This window comes from Schistocerca cancellata, chromosome 2 (genome assembly GCF_023864275.1).
Source record: "Schistocerca cancellata isolate TAMUIC-IGC-003103 chromosome 2, iqSchCanc2.1, whole genome shotgun sequence".
In the NCBI taxonomy this organism is placed as follows: Eukaryota; Metazoa; Arthropoda; class Insecta; order Orthoptera; family Acrididae; genus Schistocerca; species Schistocerca cancellata.
Window position 1 is genome coordinate 480002615 of NC_064627.1, and position 19195 is coordinate 480021809.

General features: G+C 39.9%; 1 protein-coding gene across 1 annotated transcript in view; it reads right to left on the reverse strand.

Moving 5' to 3' along the window:
• The window catches only part of LOC126155433 (elastase-1-like), a 33152-nt gene extending 31179 nt beyond the window's left edge, over window positions 1-1973 (reverse strand). Inside the window, exon 1 of the mRNA XM_049916228.1 lies at window positions 1926-1973. Coding sequence (XP_049772185.1) covers window positions 1926-1973 — 48 coding nt within the window. The remainder of the gene's footprint in view (window positions 1-1925) is intronic.
• Window positions 1974-19195: the final 17222 nt, after the last annotated feature.

Sequence of the window (19195 nt, forward strand, 5' to 3'; positions counted from 1 at the left end):
GCGCGTAGTTACAAGTTTTAATTTCAAAACATATTATAGTTATGTCAGATACTGTAATATGTTTTGAAATTACCACTTGTAATTACGTGTAGGTGGTAGCGTCGTAGCACTTTACTCCATCCAGATTAGGACTGAAACCCTATATGTCTTCTAAATTTGTCTTTGCCTAAGGTTGACATTAACTCCTATTGATAGTGTAAGGAAAATCTACATACCTTTTGTAATAGATTATGTTATTACGACTTGCAGTTATGTATCGGCCACGCACGGCAACGCCACAGCACTTACGGCATCCAGCGTCAACTGGATGTCTTGTGTGGTGCATAAAATGTGTGTTTGACCGTCAGATGTTTTTATTTTAAATCCAAATATCAATATGTTTCAGTCTTCTACCAACTTCACGGGTAAGGGTTAAAAAGGTTTAAGCCACCATATTACATTTCTCATTACTTAAATAATACGTAGAGCATGTATATCAATATACGACACAGCAAACATACGAAAAGTACAAATACACACGGCAGCAGAGAAGAGAAGATGAAGACTATCTTTCTCAGTATTGCTCTGTGTGTATTTAGTATTCGTATTTTCGCTTATAAGAGTCCTGTGTCGTATACTGATATTTATGACATGCTCTACACATTATTTAAGTAATTAAAGTGTTATGGGGTGGCTTAAACCATTTTAACCCTTATTTGTAAACATGGTTCAAGATTGAAACCGGTTGACATTTGGGTTTAAAATAAAAACAGTTGATGGTCAAACATGCATTTTATACACATTACTTGACGGCTGTTGATTGTCACCTTCCAAAAATGTCTCTTATGTGGGACTACCTGCCAACCACAACACTCTACTTCAAGCAGCACACATGTTAGGTCATAAAGTTGTCCGATGAGTGGACTAGTACACTCTATGTTTCTTTCGATGTCAGCTGACATTATAGTCAGAGTTGTATATTCGTTTTACACTAAATTGTATGTATTTTGTTTTAAATGTCTATGTTGCTCAACCATGTTTTAATATAGGTCCTCTTTTAAGACACTTGTATAAACTTGCAAGGTTATAAAAAAAATTTCTGTTACCAATTTGTCACCATGTCATCTGAAGATGGGCAGAGCCTGAAATGTGTAATGATTAATAAGTGTCTCTAGAAACATCCTGTGACTAATATTTTGCGACAAAACAGCTATTTGATAGCGATTGTCATCAATTCCTTATAGAATCAAAGTTGGTTTGTAAATTTTGTTATTATTGTATTTGTAATTCAATCAACGTACTGTAAAAGTAACGTTAAAATCAAATCATGAATTCACCAAAGGCAAAGTGTATTTACTAATGCACATCCAGCTTCTCTCAAGTAACCATCTTTGAGTCACGGATGAACATTAAAAAGGTAAAGCTCGGCCTATGGCACGGTCGCACCATTTACTACCGACGGCCGGCAAGTCTTTCTCTGTCAGTGGCACCATTCATATGCTGTATGCGGTCAGCGCACCACTCCCTACCCGTAGTCACCTTTCCAGACCTCGTAGCCGCTGCTTGTCACTCTAGCAGCTCCTCAGTTGGTCTCACGAAACTTAGTGCATCCCGTGCAGACCTCTCACCTAGCAAAAATCGCTGGTAGTCCCGATACATACTACATTATGTTAAAGAAGGGTACCTTCGCCTAAGCTACATAATTATTATCAGTTGCAGTATCTGTCACTTATACATGCATTAGTTATCTCACAGATTTTTCCGACTGTCAATAAGAGCACCGATCGACAGTTCATTGTAGTGTTCAATATGATTTTGTGAAATGTATATGGATGGAGGTTTATGGTCTGTTATTGGAATGAACGCAGCCTGATGAAAACCACTATCGTGGCCGCATGTTACCGATCAACACAGACAGCTGACAGTAGAAATACGTGCTAACCGACCTGAGCGGCCACCACTGAGGCGAGCAGGACACATAGTAGCTGCTTCATCGCGAATCAACTGCTCAGCGCTCCATCGTGTGTCGTATTTATCGGCATACGTGCTAAGAGGCGCCTCGTGCTGCTGAGCGTGACGCGGTATCCTTATCACTTACGGATTTTTGACGGCATTGTCAACAGTGTGCACATACAGATAGGCTTGCCTTTTGTGGAGCGTCTCGAGATTAAATAGGATCAAACACTTATCCGCTGTGTTGCACATGGACACTGACCGTACTGGATGCGGTGAGGATATGTTAAGACACTCGACGAATATAAGACCAGAGCACCGTTCGACTGTGTTCGACCTTTCTGAATTCGATTCACGTAACTACTCGAGTGTTACACAAAAGAGTTGTATTTTTCTTAGTCATAAAAATGGCACGTAAATGTTATTGAGTAATACAGTCTGTTCTTTCCCCCTTAATCGGCTTTTCCACGTGACTAAATCTATGTGATCTCAGCTGTGGAGATAGTAAGTCCAGGTAGACAGCTGAAGGAAACAATTTCCGTAATTTGTCGAGCTCGGGCGCATACATCGAACGCGGGCACCCTTTGGGAATCTCTTCCATGCTATCCCAGCCCTCTATCGCTCACGTAAAACGCTGAATGCTGTAAGGGCGGATTTCGGTGATCATTGTGTTGTCCAACTGTGTCACGTATGCCACGACATTCTTCATATGGCACCGTAGTTTCTTTTAAGTTCTTCTGTCATGCTTGTACAGTCACAATCAACTTTTTTCTTTCGAAGACCACTGCATGAAGTCGCAACTGTGGGCAGACCTTCTTCATTTTCGGCATTGCAGTATGAGACAAGTGCAACTATTAGGTGTGAGTTGCGACAGTAGCTTTATAAAAATGGTTCAAATGGGTCTGAACACTATGGGATTTCTACATCTTCATCTACATGATTACTCTGCAATTCACACTTAAGTGCCTGGCAGAGGGTTCATCAAACCATTATCATACTACTTCTCTACCATTCCACTCTAGAATGGCGCGTGGGGAGAAGGAACATCAAAATCTTTCTGTTCGAGCTCTGATTTCTCTTATTTTATTATGATGATCATTTCTCCCTACGTAGATGGGTGTCAAAAAAATATTTTCGCATTCGGAAGAGAAGGTTGGTGACTGAAATTTCGTAAATAGATCTCGCCGCAAAGAAAACCGCCTTTGTTTCAGTGACTGACACCCCAACTCGGGTATCATATCAGTGACACTCTCACCCCTATTGCGCAATAATATGAAACGAGCTGCCTTTCTTTGAACTTTTTTGATGTCCTCCGCCAATCCTACCTGGTAAGGATCCCATACCGTGCAGCAATATTCCAGCAGAAGACGGACAAGTGTAATGTAGGCTGCCTCTTTAGTGGGTTTGTCGCATCTTATAAGTGTTCTGCCAACAAAGTGCAGTCTTTGTTTCACCTTCCCCACAATATTATCTATGAAGTCTTTCCAATTTAAGTTGCTCATAATTGTAATTCCTAGATATTTAGTCGAATTGACAGCCCTTAGATTTGTGCTATTTATCGTATACCCAAAATTTATCGGATTTCTTTTAGCACCCATGTGGATGACCTTGCACTTTTCTTTGTTTAGTGCTAAATTGCCACTTTTTGCACCATACAGAAAACTCTCTAGATCATTTTGTAATTGGAACTGATCGTCTGATGATTTTACTAGATGGTAAATTACAGCGTCATCTGCAAACAATCTGAGGTCATCAGTCCCCTAGAACTTAGAACGACTTAAACCTAACTAACCTAAAGACATCACACACATCCATGCCCGAGGCAGGATTCGAACCTGCGACGGTACCGGTCGCGCAGTTCCAGACTAAAGAGCCTAGAACTTGTCGGCTACAGCGGCCGGCTGTTTACAAAGACGAAGAAATTAGCGACGATAAGGAGTTCTTTTCTAACCAAGCTTTACTTATCTGAAATAACTGGGGACTGTATTGTCGGTACATCGCTTTGGGTTTCTGGCTCGCCATCCTGACTTAAGTTTCAGGAAACCAAAAGACACATCCGGGGCGCAAGCTGTGGGATTCAAAAAAGTTACAGTATCACAGTTTTTTGACTTATTGACTACAGTTATCGACGAAAAAAAGTAACTCCTGAGAAAGAATTTACAGCCCTGATGTGACCAGTATGACTGACGTACCGAAGCAGCACTCAAAAATTATTGCAAGTAAAGAGCAGCTTCAATTTGGAGTGCTCATACAGATAGAATGTGGGAATACAGTGACAGCTGAAATTTGTTGTTGTTCAGCAGACAGAAGATTCATGATTGCGATACTGATGTATCCCAGCGAAAAGGAACAACAATAAATCGAACCCGGTTTGCCAGCAGGTTGGATCGAAGCACTTGAATTTGGACGGATGCAAGCGAAAAATACTTAAGCTAGTTCCACAAAGTCACCAACTTCTATTATACAAAGATAGAAAATCCTGTTCTGCTGCTCCTTGGTGGGTATGTCTCTCGTATGAAATACTTGGAAGTGACGCAACTAGCTCAGAACAATTTTACTGTGCTTTCCGCCACATTGCTCGCATAAACTTCGACCACTGGATACATTTACGAAAGGCTTGAACGTTTATGACATCGTTAGTGTGGGGGCGATCTTTAGTGTTACGAACAATGAATTAATCTTCAATTGCCAAGATCGTTAAAATCATTTATTCATGTACATCACCGGTTTCGGCAAATCTCTGTTGCAATCTTTGGATCTGCAAAAGATGGGGCCGAAAACGCTAGCATACAGCAACTAACATAACAACACAGATAATTATATCCAAGATATGTAATACATGGAATAACAAAATGTTTATATCACCCCTCGGGACCGATGATCATGCAGTTTGCTCTAACCCTCCTCCCACCCCCCCACCCCCTTTAAACCAGCCAAATATCTCCTCATTCAGTAAAGTAAGTGGTGCTATATAATTCATGTCAGTGTTGGTATCGTGAGCTATACCAGAATTCGGTATGTCAGTTTTAAAATAACAGTTATGTACGTACATGTTATTGCGCCGATTACGACAGCTCACATACATCACAATGTGGCAGCTGATAGATCCTAGCATAAACTTTCTTAGTGATACAAAGTACATCAGATGGCGCAGTGGTAATACGAACAGTATAAAAAGCATCTTTGCTAAAAAAAAAGTGAAATACTAGGTGTAACTTCAGGGGTAAATAGATACTCTGTATATTTCCCAGATGAATAATTTCATTATTTTTCAGATGAAAAGTATCACTATTTATTAACTGCAAACCCCCCCCCCCCTCCATGAACCATGGACCTTGCCGTTGGTGGGGAGGCTTGCGTGCCTCAACGATACAGATGGCCGTACCGTAGGTGCAACCACAACGGAGGGGTATCTGTTGAGAGGCCAGACAAACGTGTGGTTCCTGAAGATGGGCAGCAACCTTTTCGGTAGTTGCAGGGGCAACAGTCTGGAAATTATTCATCTGGGAAATATACAGAGTATCTATTTACCCCTGAAGTTACACCTAGTATTTCACATTCTTTTTTTTTTAGCAAACATGCTTTTTATACGATTCGTATTACCACTGCGCCATCTGATGTACTTTGTATCACTAAGAAAGTTTATGCTAGGATCTGTCAGCTGCCACATTGTAATGTATGTGAGCTGTCGTAATCGGCGCAATAACACCAACCAAAACGGCCTTGCTGTGCTGGTACTACGAACGGCTGAAAGCAAGGGAAAACTACAGCCGTAATTTTTCCCGAGGGCATGCAGCTTTATTGTATGGTTAAATGATGATGTCGTCCTCTTGGATAACATATCCGGAGGTAAAATAGTCCCCCATTCGGATCTCCGGGCGGGGACTACTCAAGAGGACGTCGTTATCAGGAGAAAGAAAACTGACTTTCTACGTATCGGAGCATGGAATGTCAGATCCCTTAACCGGGCAGGTAGGTAAGAAAATTTAAAAAGGGAAATGGATAGGTTAAAGTTAGATATAGTTAGAATTAGTGATGTTCGGTGACAGGAGGAACAAGACTTTTGGTCAGGCGAATACAGGGTTATAAGCACAAAATCAAATAGCGGTAATGCAGGAGTGGGTTTAATAATGAATAAAAAATAGGAGTGCGGGCAAGCTACTACAAACAGCATAGTGAACGCATTATTGTGGCCAAGATAGATACGAAACCCAGCCTACTACAGTAGTACAAGTTTATATGCCAACTAGCTCTGCAGATGATGAAGAAATTGATGAAATGTATGATGAGATTAAAAAAATTATTCAGGTAGTGAAGGGAGACGAAAATTTAATAGTCGTGGGTGACTGGAATTCGAGAGCAGGAAAAGGGAGGGAAGGAAACATAGTAAGTGAATATGGATTGGGGTTAAGAAATGAAAGAGGAAGCCGACTGGTAGAATTTTGCACAGAGCATAACTTAATCATAGTTAACACTTGGTTCAAGAATCATAAAAGAAGGTTGTATACATGGAAGAATCCTGGAGATACTAGAAGGTTTCAGATAGATTATATAATGGTAAGACAGAGGTTTAGGAACCAGGTTTTAAATTGTAAGACATTTCCAGGGGCAGATGTGGACTCTGACCACAATCTATTGGTTATGAACTGTAGATTAAAACTGAAGAAACTGCATAAAGGTGGGAATTTAAGGAGATGGGACCTGGATAAACCGACTAAACCAGCGGTTGTACAGAGTTTCAGGGAGAGCAAAATGGAACAATTGACAGAAATGGGGGAAAGAAATACAATAGAAGAAGAATGGGTAGCTCTGAGGGATGAAGTAGTGAAGGCAGCAAGTAGGTAAAAAGACGAGGGCTAGTAGAAATCCTTGGTTAACAAAAGAAATATTGAATTATTTGATGAAAGGAGAAAACACAAAAATGCAGTAAATGGAGCAGGCAAAAAGGAATACAAACGTCTCAAAAATGAGATCGACAGAAAGTGCAAAATGGCTAAGCAAGGATGGCTAGAGGAGAAATGTAAGGATGTAGAGGCTTATCTCACTAGGGGTAAGATAGATACTGCCTACAGGAAAATTAAAGAGACCATTGGAGAAAAGAGAACCACTTGTATCGATATCAAGAGCTCAGATGGAAACCCAGTTCTAAGCAAAGAATGGAAAGCAGAAAGGTGGAAGGAGTATATAGAGGGTGTATACAAGGGCGATGTACTTGAGGACAATATCATAGAAATGGAAGAGGATGTAGATGAAGATGAAATGGGAGATACGATACTGCGTGAAGAGTTTGACAGAGCACTGAAAGACCTGAGTCGAAACAAGGCCCTGGGAGCAGACAACATTCCATTAGAACTACTGACGGCCTTGGGAGAGCCAGTCCTGACAAAACTCTACCATCTGGTGAGCAAGATGTATGAGACAGGTGAAATACCCTCAGACTTCAAGAAGAATATAATAATTCCAATCCCAAAAAAGCAGGTGTCGACAGGTGTGAAAATTACCGAACTATCAGTTTAATAAGTCAAAGCTGCAAAATACTAACGAGAATTCTTTACAGACGAATGGAAAAACTGGTAGAAGCCGACCTCGGGGAAGATCTGTTTGGATAACGTAGAAATATTGGAACACGTGAGGAAATACTGACCTTACGACTTATCTTAGAAGAAAGATTAAGGAAAGGCAAACCTACATTTTGTGACATTACAGCCTTTATCACTGCGATTTTTAACATGTAAAAGTTTTTTTTCTGTATTCGCGTCAGTATGTGCGAACTTTTAACATATACCAATGAGTGTTGTAACCAGATATCTTTGCCGCGCTCCTGAAAAGCGCAGAATATCACGATAGCTATAAACTGTTATACGCTGCTATCGATCAGTAAAAAAAACGATGCACCTATGTTTCAAAATAACAATTGCCAATTTTTACTTCTGCAGGGAGCCGCGCCGCTCTCTAGTTGTTCTTCTGTGAATGTGTTGCGAGTCGGACGCAAAAGTATTGTGCTCCATACTGATGTAATCATTTTATTGTAAATTTAAGAGCTTAAGTGATTAAAAATATATGTAGCCACAAACAAGCGAGAATGCGTATCATGAAAATTCGCTCCACCGCCACAATGGGTGGCCATATTAATGTAAGTTTCCGTTTCATAATATAATACTTGAAGCCTTGAAGTTTATTTAATTTCAAAGAAAATCTCTTAACCTTATTTTCATTAATTATACTTGTGATAATCTTTTCTGTTTAAAAGATTTATGTAGCTTATGATCCAGCGTGTGTTCTGTCGGAACAGGAGGCTGTCGTGACGACATCGCTATAGTATTTATTCCAAGTTCTTTCAGTTCCGTTTATATGTTCGTACAAATCCAATTAGTTGGTCCCTTAGGTTTCTTTCATGTAACTTCTGTCTGTTTTCTCCGCGCGATCTTCCTCCGAAAAAAAAAATTCTGTTCATTTTTTTAGTAATTTTCGATATCGCGAATGAGAAAAGACAGCCGCCTCCTGCTCCGAACGGAACACCACGACTTTTCTAACGTCGGAGAGTACCACACGAATTTTCCGCTAAAAGGTAATAGAATTTCTTAAAGCTGGATCAATTACACATGTTGCTGCTGTTCTCCGACAAATCTGGTGTGATTAATAGTAATTTATTCTGTCACGACAAAAAGAACCAATTTTATTTTTACCAAAGCAACAAAGCTTTCAATTAAATTATTAAAAAAAAATCATACCAGAATTTCTAGCATTTGTAGACTTAGAGAAAGCTTTTGACAATGTGGACTGGAATACTCACTTTCAAATTCTGAAGGTAGTAGGGGTAAAATACAGGGAGCGAAAGGCTATTTACAATTTGTACAGGAACCAGATGGCAGTTATAAGAGACCAGGGGCATGAAAGGGAAGCAGTGGTTGGGAAGGGAGTGAGACAGGATTGTAGCCTCTCCGCGATGTTATTCAATCTGTATATTGAGCAAGCAGTAAAGGAAACAAAAGAAAAATTCGGAGTAGGTATTAAAATCCATGGAGAAGAAATAAAAACTTTGAGGTTCGCCGATGACATTGTAATTCTGCCAGAGACAGCAAAGGACTTGAAAGAGCATTTGAACGGAATGGACTCCGTCTTGAAAGGAGGATATAAGATGAACATCAACAAAAGCAAAACAAGGATAATGGAATGTAGTCGAATTAATTCGGGTGATGCTGAGGGAAGTAGATTAGGAAATGAGACACTTATAGTAGTAAAGGAGTTTTGCTATTTGGGGAGCAAAATAACTGATGATGGTCGAAGTAAAGAGGATATAAAATGTAGACTGGCAATGGCAAGGAAAGCGTTTCTGAAGAAGAGAAATTTGTTAACATCGAGTACAGATTTAAGTGTAAGGAAGTCGTTTCTGAAAGTATCTGTATGGAGTGTAGCCATGTATGGATCTGAAACATGGACGATAAATAGCTTGTACAAGAAGAGAATAGAAGCTTTCGAAACGTCGTGCTACAGAAGAATGCTGAAGATTAGATGGGTAGATCACATAACTAATAAGGAGGTATTTAATAGAATTGGGGAGAAGAGGAGTTTGTGGCACAACTTGACAAGAAGAAGGGACCGGTTGGTAGGACATGTTCTGAGGCATCAAGGGATCACAAATTTGCGTTGGAGGGCAGCGTGGAGGGTAAATATGGTAGAGGGAGACCAAGAGATGAATACACTAAGCAGATTCAGAAGGATGTAGGTTGCAGTAAGTACTGGGAGATGAAGAAGCTTGCACAGGATAGAGTAGCATGGAGAGCTGCATCAAACCAGTCTCAGGACTGAAGACCAGAACAACAACAACCTTTAATTTCGTACATTTATGAATGTAAAATTTTCTCACATACGACATTATAAGACTCAACTAGAATTTTTTTAAAAGTTATAGGGTTATCTTAGGTAGTTTGATATCAAAAATTGTCAAAAAATTAGAAATATTATAGGAAAAAGTTTTTTAGATATAGATTTATATATAGTCTAATTCTAATGGAAATTTGTCTTAAGTAATTGTTGAAAAAAGTTTTAAAATTATGATGATCTGGACACTGGCCTTATTCTGTTACATGACCATCATTTTTGGCATTAGCTATTTAGGGTGAATACCACGTGAATGTAATTGTCCTAGCACAGGCATACGAAAGAGTGAGCTGGCAATACTAGAAGGTGCAAATGTGTGTGAATTCCTAGGGGACCAAACTGCTGAAGTCATCGGTCCCTAGACTTACACACTACTTAAACTAACTTACGCTAAGAACAACACACACACCCATGCCCAAGGGAGGAGTCGAACCACCGGCGGGAGGGGCCGCGCAGTCCGTGACATGGCGCCTCTAACCGCGCGGCCACTTGGCGAGGCTGCAATGCTAGATCATGGGCTCAGTTCCAGAGTTATTGCAATCATTATATTAACCATAGGAAGAGTGTTCACTTAAATGTCAGGTGATCCGATTGCATATAGGCGTCAGGTTGTTGAGTTGTCATGGATAAGCTCGTAAACACCGCAGTTGATAGCAAAAGATCTAACATTAAATAGCTCAACTGTTGACATACACACTCTGAATGTATTCTTGACGAACTATCATATCTGTGCCTGTAGATATCGAACTATTCCTGCATGTGTTAAAATCAACTTACCTATGATTCAATTACATGTACGTAGGGAGCTATTAAATGGTTATAAGTTGCCATATTGTTTGCGACTTTGTATAAAGAAAAATTTGGTAAAGAATTTTTATAAAATGTTTTTAAAAAATTTTCTAAAGTGAAAGAGATAATACTGTGGAATACTGACTTGTCTTATATGTTATGATAATAATGTAGGCATATGTAAGTATTTGGAATAGTAGATCCCTGCCCTAATCCAATTGACATGATAATATCGATTCGCACTGCCATTGCGCCATCCGTATCACGAAGAATGTTTACGTTGGATCTGTCAGCTGTAAAGTGGCGATGTATGGAACACTTGCACTCGGAGCAATAACTTGTGTATACGTAGCTGTTACTTTAAAACTGACATGCCGACTTATAATGTAGCTCACGATACCGATAAGGAGGAACATTGTACAGCACCATATGTTGTGTTGAAGTTGAAGATTGCGTAATGATGTAAACATAGATATGTTGATATTCAATGTATTGCAAGTGTTGCATATTGTTATGTGTGGTGTTATATTAGTTGCTGCATCCTAGTATTTTCGGTCCCATCTTTTGCAGATCCGGAGATGGCAACAGAGAACTGTCGAATCCGGTGATCTATATGAATAAATGATTTTAACGATCTTGGTAGTTGAAAATTTATTCACTGTTCATGAATCGCTTGAGCTTGTATTATGAAGACGAAGTGAGAAGGTGTATAAATTTGAACCCAAGAAAAACCGTCACTTTGTGGCAAATCTCACCCCTGTTTGGGCAAGTTTTTTTGTACGTAGCGAACCTGAGAACTTAAATGAAACAATAAAAAACGAATTTCAACATCTTCTCAGTCGATGACTTCCTACCAGCTGCGACGACTTGTATTCTAATTGAGGCAGCAAGCACTACCACTAAAATCCTTCTTTGAATCGTTCAGCAAATCTAGCAACTAATCCTCCTACTGACTCCTCAAATCTACCACCTGAACTCGTGCAAACTAATTGAAGTGGTATATTACAAACCAATGAACTGGAACGTGGATCTCGGTGTACTTCGATGCCTGATACTGCAAATGTGCCCATCGATAACTCCACATTGTCTAGATTCTCTGCTTTTAGTCCGAAAAATGTTACACCGGTGCCCAGAGTTGCACAAGGGCAGAAACAAGTGACAAGTAGAAGAGGTAAAACGGTTATTCTCACATCACCTCCCTACAAGAATGAGACGCAAGAAGCGGTAAAAAATCCCTGGAAGCTAAAGAAGATAAAAAGAATAGAGCAAACAGCAGACTGCTAGCTCTTTTAGAGAAGAAGAAAATGAAAGGAAAAGGCGAAAGTCTTAAAAAAGAAGATGAAGACAAAATAAAAAGAAATTAACTCTATATAGCACGTCAGCACTGGAAGCAATGGGCTCATAATTTGTGTGCTTCCATAGATATTGAGGACTGTGAAGCCCAGCTTATCTGTGAGAATGTCATCGCAGACATTAAAATAAGTTCGTCTGTTCCGCCCCGTGTAAGGAGCAGAAACGACTTAGACAATTTCTTAGTTTGTCGATACAACGAACGAAATATATTATTGTATGTTATCTTCATTTGCAAACTGTATTACAAAACTGTTTGAAATAACGGTTCTTTATTTTTCTAAAAATATTTTCCTCGTTGAAGCTCAAAATTTTGGTCCAGACGTAAGTGGGCCGTTTTGCCCCGGTCTTCCCTACTATTGCAAAATTTGAAGGTTCCATTACCACGTTCCACACAAAAGGAAACAACAAATCTCTTCCCTGGCGTTATCGACGATACTTACCTTTCACAAGCTGAAAAATGTGTATACAAGCAGAGAGTGGGGCGTTCGTTTCTAATCCATGAGAGAAACTGTATTGTTTCTTTATCTGTATCGTAGATGATCATTGATTTGACAAGGAGAATACTGGTAATAGGTGCGCTAACATAACGTCGCGTAAATTGTGCTTCAAGATTGCGTACGAGATTTCAATATATGACTGAGGAGAGCATAAATGAGTTACCATAATACTGAATTCATACTTTGTATCAATCTCAAAATAATCAGACAGTAGATACACAGTACATGCGCCTTAGATGAACGGGACTCTTAAGGTGCCTTCACACTGAAAACCAACTCCAACAAACTCGGTTCACAACTGTTTTCAACTCGAAGTTTGACCTAGTTTTCAACTGTTGTCAACGGTTGTTTGAAGTCGTGAGTCCGAACAACTATTTGAGAGAAGTTTTGTCTCGAGTTTTTAGTTTATGGTCAGTGAGCAACAACACGACAGAGTTTTGTGACTTTTGCATGCGCATTTGCCATGTCGTCTCCTGTGTTTCTTTCTTCGTCTGCTGCGTTCCTTTCGACAATGGCAACTCACGAGTAGTCAACAGATCGAACAATTCACGTTTCGTTAGAAATTGAAATGAGAAAACCTCTGTAGCGTCCTTCTGATTCTTCATATAAAGACAGATATAAAGGGAAAGATTTTTTTGAAAGAAGTTTCGGATAAAATTGGTGTACCGCTTATGGAGTGTGAAAGCAAATGGATAAATATGAAAACACAATACAATCGTCAGCATTGTAAAATTGTCAAAACTAAAAGTGGGTCTAGGACAAATGAGATCTACGTCCCAGAATGGATATTTTACGAGCATATGAAGTATAGATACATCGAGTATAGATTTAAGTGTCAGGAAGTCATTTCTGAAAGTATTTGTATGGAGTGTAGCCATGTATGGAAATGAAACATGGACGGTAAATAGTTTGGACAAGAAGAGAATAGAAGCTTTCGAAATGTGGTGCTACAGAAGAATGCTGAAGATTAGATGGGTAGATCACATAACTAATGAGGAAGTATTGAATAAGATTGGGGAGAAGAGGAGTTTGTGGCACAACTTGACCAGAAGAAGGGATCGGTTGGTAGGACATGTTCTGAGGCATCAAGGGATCACCAATTTAGTATTGGAGGGCAGTGTGGAGGGTAAAAATCGTAGGGGGAGACCAAGAGATGAATACACTAAGCAGATTCAGAAGGATGTAGGTTGCAGTAGGTACTGGGAGATGAAGAAGCTTGCACAGGATAGAGTAGCATGGAGAGCTGCATCAAACCAGTCTCAGGACTGAAGACCACAACAACAACAACAATGAAGTATTTGGAGGGCGTGAACAATCCAGGGAGAAAAATATTTACATTCGTAAGTAAAATGTCATTTACTAGCGTAACTGAAGCTGTAAGACTTCTGGTCGGAAATTTTGTAACTACAACTGTATTTTCACCGGAAAGTTATTTATTTCTCTTGTCATATCATTTTGTCAACATCTGATACAAAGTAGTTTCCAAATTAATGGTTTACATTGTTAATAACTAAAGCTATAAGAGTTTTGTTCGGAAGTTTTTAATTACATTTGTCTTTTCACTCGATATTTATTTATTCATATTTCTCTTTTCATTTCGCTTTACCAACATCCGATACAAAGTAGATTGCGGATTCATACCTTATATTCTTTGCTGTTCTTCCTGCGTTGCCTCTTTTTCTCTGAAGATATTTATTGTGTGGAGACATCCTTCAGCGGCCATCTGAAACCTTGCCTGATTCTGGATCTTCCACATCAAAACTGCCAGGTGGTGGGTAAACTGTGGCACTTTCTTTATTTCTTCTAAGAAAACTGTGCAAAGACGCAGTTGCAGAAATTACTAACGTTGCTTTTTTAGGACTTAAGTGCATCGTTGTAAGACACCGAAAAGCTGCTTACAATATTCCAAAAAAATTCTCCACAGTTTTTCTAGCGCGAGATATTTGGTAATTAAACATTCTTACCTGGCTGCCTTTCTCTTGCCATCCTGCTTATGGTTTCTTCGTGTACTCTGAAAGAGCAAAAGCATCATCTCCTACCATAACAAATGGCAAATCTTCGCAGTCACGCCATTTCCATTGCTTTTCTGTAACAAAAAATAAAAACGCCGAACGTGTGTTCACAAGAGTTTGAAACTGTTGTCAACATTTTTCAGCAGTTACCAACAGTTGTAAGTTAGCAAAACTCACAGCAGTTGCAAGTTGGTCAAACTTACAACACTTGTATGCTTTTGATGTTTGGAGTTGATTCTCGGTGTGAAGGTACCTTTATAGAATCGCTTTGTTGTCCGTCTGTCTGTCGGGAACGGATAGACGTATCAAGGTAAAATTTGTGTCACATGTTAAGGAGTACGGTACCTTGGCAATGTATAAAACTGACGTTTTTAAGTCAATGCAATCTAGATACTGCTATTCATGACATGTATTTTGACACTCACAAACTCACCGATCAAAACCTATAGGGTCATTACCGTTGGCCTAGACTTATGAAATTTGACAAAAAGAACGGTTTCACAGTACAACAAAAGGAAATACATACGAAAACTGTAAATTTGTAGTTACATCATAGAATCTTTTTTTTTTTTAATTTCTAATCTGACTCTCTGTTCCTCGGTCTGTTAAGAACCCTTTTCTCAGGAACGGGTAGACATAACAAGTTGAAATTTATGTCACATATTAAGGCCTACAGTCCTTTGGCGGTGTAAAAATCTAAGTTTCTAAGTCAGTCAAAAGATACGGCCATATATGTCACATTCTTTAACACTTGCAAACTCAGTCATCAAAACCTGTAGTATACTTCCCGTTGGCCTAGAATCATGGAGTGTATCCAGAAGGAATGTTTCACAGCACAGCCAAAGAAAAAAATTCGGAAATTGTTTACTTATATTTACATCAGACGAAATGAACGTTTTTTCCATTTGTTACACTGTATGTCTGTCCGACCGTCTGTTAAGACACAATTTCCTTAGAACCATGTAGAAGTATCAAGTTGAAATTACACTGAAACGCCGAGGAAACTAGTGTAGACATTCGTATTCAGAGATATGTAAACAGGCAGAATATGGCCTTGCAGTCGGCAACGCCTATATACGACAAGTGTCTGGCGCTGTTGTTAGATCGGTTACTGCTTCTACGATGGCAGATTATCAAGATTTAAGAGAGTTTGAACGCGGTGTTGTAGACGGCGCACGAGCGATGGGACACAGCATCTCCGACGTAGCAATGAAGTGGGAATTTTCCCATACTGCCATTTCACGAGTGTACCGTGATAATCAGGACTCTGGTAAAACATCAAATCTCCGAAAATCTTTGGGGCCGAAAAATGATCCTGCAAGAACGGGACCAAAGACGATTGAAGAGAATCTGTCAACGTGACAGCAGTGCAACCCTTCCGCAAATTGATGCAGATTTCAATGCTGGGCCATCAACGAGTGTCAGCGTGCGAACCATTCAACGAAACATCATCGAAATGGGCTTTCGTAGCCGAAGGCCCACTCGTGTACCATTGATGACTGCACGACACAAAGCTTTATGCCTCGCCTGGGCCCGTCAGCACCGACATTGGACTGTTGATGATTGGAAACATATTGCCTGGTCGGACGACTCTCGTTTCATAGTGTATCGAGCGGATAGACGTCTACGCATATGGAGATAACCTCATGAATCCACGGACCCTGCTTACCAGTATGGGATAGTTCAACCTGTTGGAGGCTATATAATGATGTGGGGCGTGTGCCGTTGGATTGATGTGGGACCCCTGATACATCTAGATACGACTCTGACATGTAACACGTACGTAAGCATCCTGCGTGATCGCCTGCATCCATTCATGTCCATTGTGCATTCCGATGGACTTGGGCAATTCCTGCAGGACAATTCGACACCCCACACGTCCAGAATTTCTACTAAGCGGCGGCTCCAGGAACACTCTTCTGAGTTTAAACACTTCCGCTGACCACCAAACTGTCGAGACATGAACATTATTGAGCATATCTGGGATGCCTTGCTACGTGCTGTTCAGAAGAGATCTTCACGCCCTCTCTTACGGATTTATGGTATCAGTTCCCTCCAGCATGTAACGTACCCTCTCTGTTATGTTATTGTTGCTTTGTGTTATTGTAGTTGTAGAGATATGAAATTATTGTAGTTGTTTGCTTAATAAGCCGTACTTCGGAACTTTTTGACATTAAATGGAGCCTGAAACTTGCGTAATAAATACTTAGCGTTGAGTGCGATTTGCGGCATAAACAAAAATTACTTGCGGAGATGCAATCCACTGAATATTAACAGAAAAGCTTTAGAACAATGCGCACGACTGACTAGACACATTCAGAGGTTACGTACATTCGCGTGCGAGTGGTCGCGATCTGATGAGAAAGATCTATCTTAATTTTTTTTTGTAAAATAATTACGTCATAACACACTCAGAGATTGCGAACGTACAATCGGGGTAGAGGCACGTAATTCTATCATTCCTCGTGGCCTGGATAAAAGAATTGCAATTATTTAAATTTAAGAATATTTCTTTTTCTTTCGGACTCCTATTTTTATACGGAAAGGAAGATTGCAGGTTCTGAATGTCTCGGCAAAAACACATCAGAATTAATCTTAGCGGCCACCAAAGGAAAGTAGTGAGTACAATCACGTACCTCTGTTGTTGAGCAGCGCCGTCAGTAAAGATCGTCGCCTCCATCTAAAATTCGCCTTCTCGAATTAACAGAATAATTTGTACTCCATTGGTATGGGATTTAGGCTTGACCTTGACAGAAATTATAAAACACATTTTTCATCATTTAACACAAACATAGACATGAAATTATACAGTACGTCTTTACGCCAGCACATCAGAACAAAAGTAGTTAATACTAGAAGTAACAAAAGAATCTCGAAATTAGTCCTTTGTCTATCAAGGCTAGAACAGTTTTTCAGAGTATTCCTCTGGTATGACAGTCGAACAAATTTTCTTCTTTTATCTTTGAGATTAAATAACAACATTTTTTAGTTCCTTTTCCTCGCCCCCTTGGGCGATTTGTCCGAAGAAATGTCAATTTTCCGGGCAATGAGCCGAAACACTTAACACTTGACTGTTATACACACGTAATGGGACTCCACTGTCAGTGTCTTTCTTCCCATATCTTCATTCTACAAACATGGTTTCGATGCCAGTTGCCGGCCGCGGTGGCCGTGCGGTTCTAGGCGCTTCAGTCCGGAGCCGCGGGACTGCTACGGTCGCAGGTTCGAATCCTGCCTCGGGCATGGATGTGTGTGATGTCCTTAGGTTAGTTAGGTTTAAGTAGTTCTAAGTTCTAGGGGACTGATGACCTAAGATGTTAAGTCCCACAGTGCTCAGAGCCATTTGAAATTTTGATGCCAGTTCTGACACATGGCAATGAGGATAAAACATATACATTAGGATACACAGAACACACGTAAAACACATAAACTACATATTATACACACAAAAACTTTTACATTGTCTTTACATCGTATTTAACATAAAATCATCACATCTGGATAATTATACCCAGAATTGTTACGTACTCCTTTTACCTTCTTTCTCTTCTTTTCTTTCTTTTTTATGTCGCACAGTATACACAAAATTATTTTATTTATCTCTTTGTACATTTGCATTATACAAGGGTATTACATTGTTTTATACGTAATATATCGCCGTATAAACAGCCTCCTCGTTCGCATGTTGACAATAAAATTCATTTTTCGTAAGTCTTTGTCTCTTGAGTAAAAAAAAAATTTACAGGAAAGTCACATATTTATTGGAGTGTACGGATCTCGGGTGTGGGGCTTGCAGATGTGTCTGGGGCAGCTAGAGGCGTTAGTTCTTGCTTAGAGTTGCTGTGCTTTCCACTGATTCCCTCTTCTACGTCAAGATCTACTTAGTGACATCCTTTTCGTATTTTACTATTGTCTCGTCATGGGTAATATCAACATGTAACAAATAAAAATTCACATGGATTAGTACTTAATACTAATATATTTATATACATAAACATAGGCGTTGTTCAGAGGTAACGTGGGACGTGAATCATGAGCTGTGGTAGTCAGACTTTATTTAGTGTGTCAGGAAACTGTTTTTCTACACGTCTTGGCACTTTGTTGGTTGTCCATTTAAACGTAGATATTGTTTTGCATTTAAATTGTCCTCCTATGTTACGCCGTTAGCCAATAATGCGTCAGATGCGCATAACTGCAGACGCAACAATTAGTTTGATGACGCACTGCGTGCCGTTTGGAGCTCAGCAGTTGCGTGGACCCACCGCCGTAAAGCTATGCTGCGCGTCCCGGTCCATACTTTCCAGTGTCTCGTGCAGTGTTCGCAGAGTTTGCGAAAAACCAACCGCACTTGTTTCTACTTGCCGTACACCTTGGCTGTGGGAAGGGACCACTGGGTGCCTTCTAAGTTCACTGCACAAAAGGTAAGTACTGCACTTCACTATTTGGCTTGCAACGGCACACTGTCCTATATAGTGCACAAACACTCGTACCGTAGCAGGCTTCCTCGATTCGCTATAACTCTTTTACCTCGAAGAAAAAGGTTTGTGATATGAAACGTATTTTCACTGACACTGAATAACTCATTGTCTCTGGGTAAATATACACTGTCCTGTTCATTATCCAGTTCGTTCAGAAACAAAACTGTAGCTCATGATACCACTAGCTTGTCTTTTATGATAAATGCCCACGTTCGTTATTTGTTCCTGTGTTTCTATACGGAACTAAGTCGGC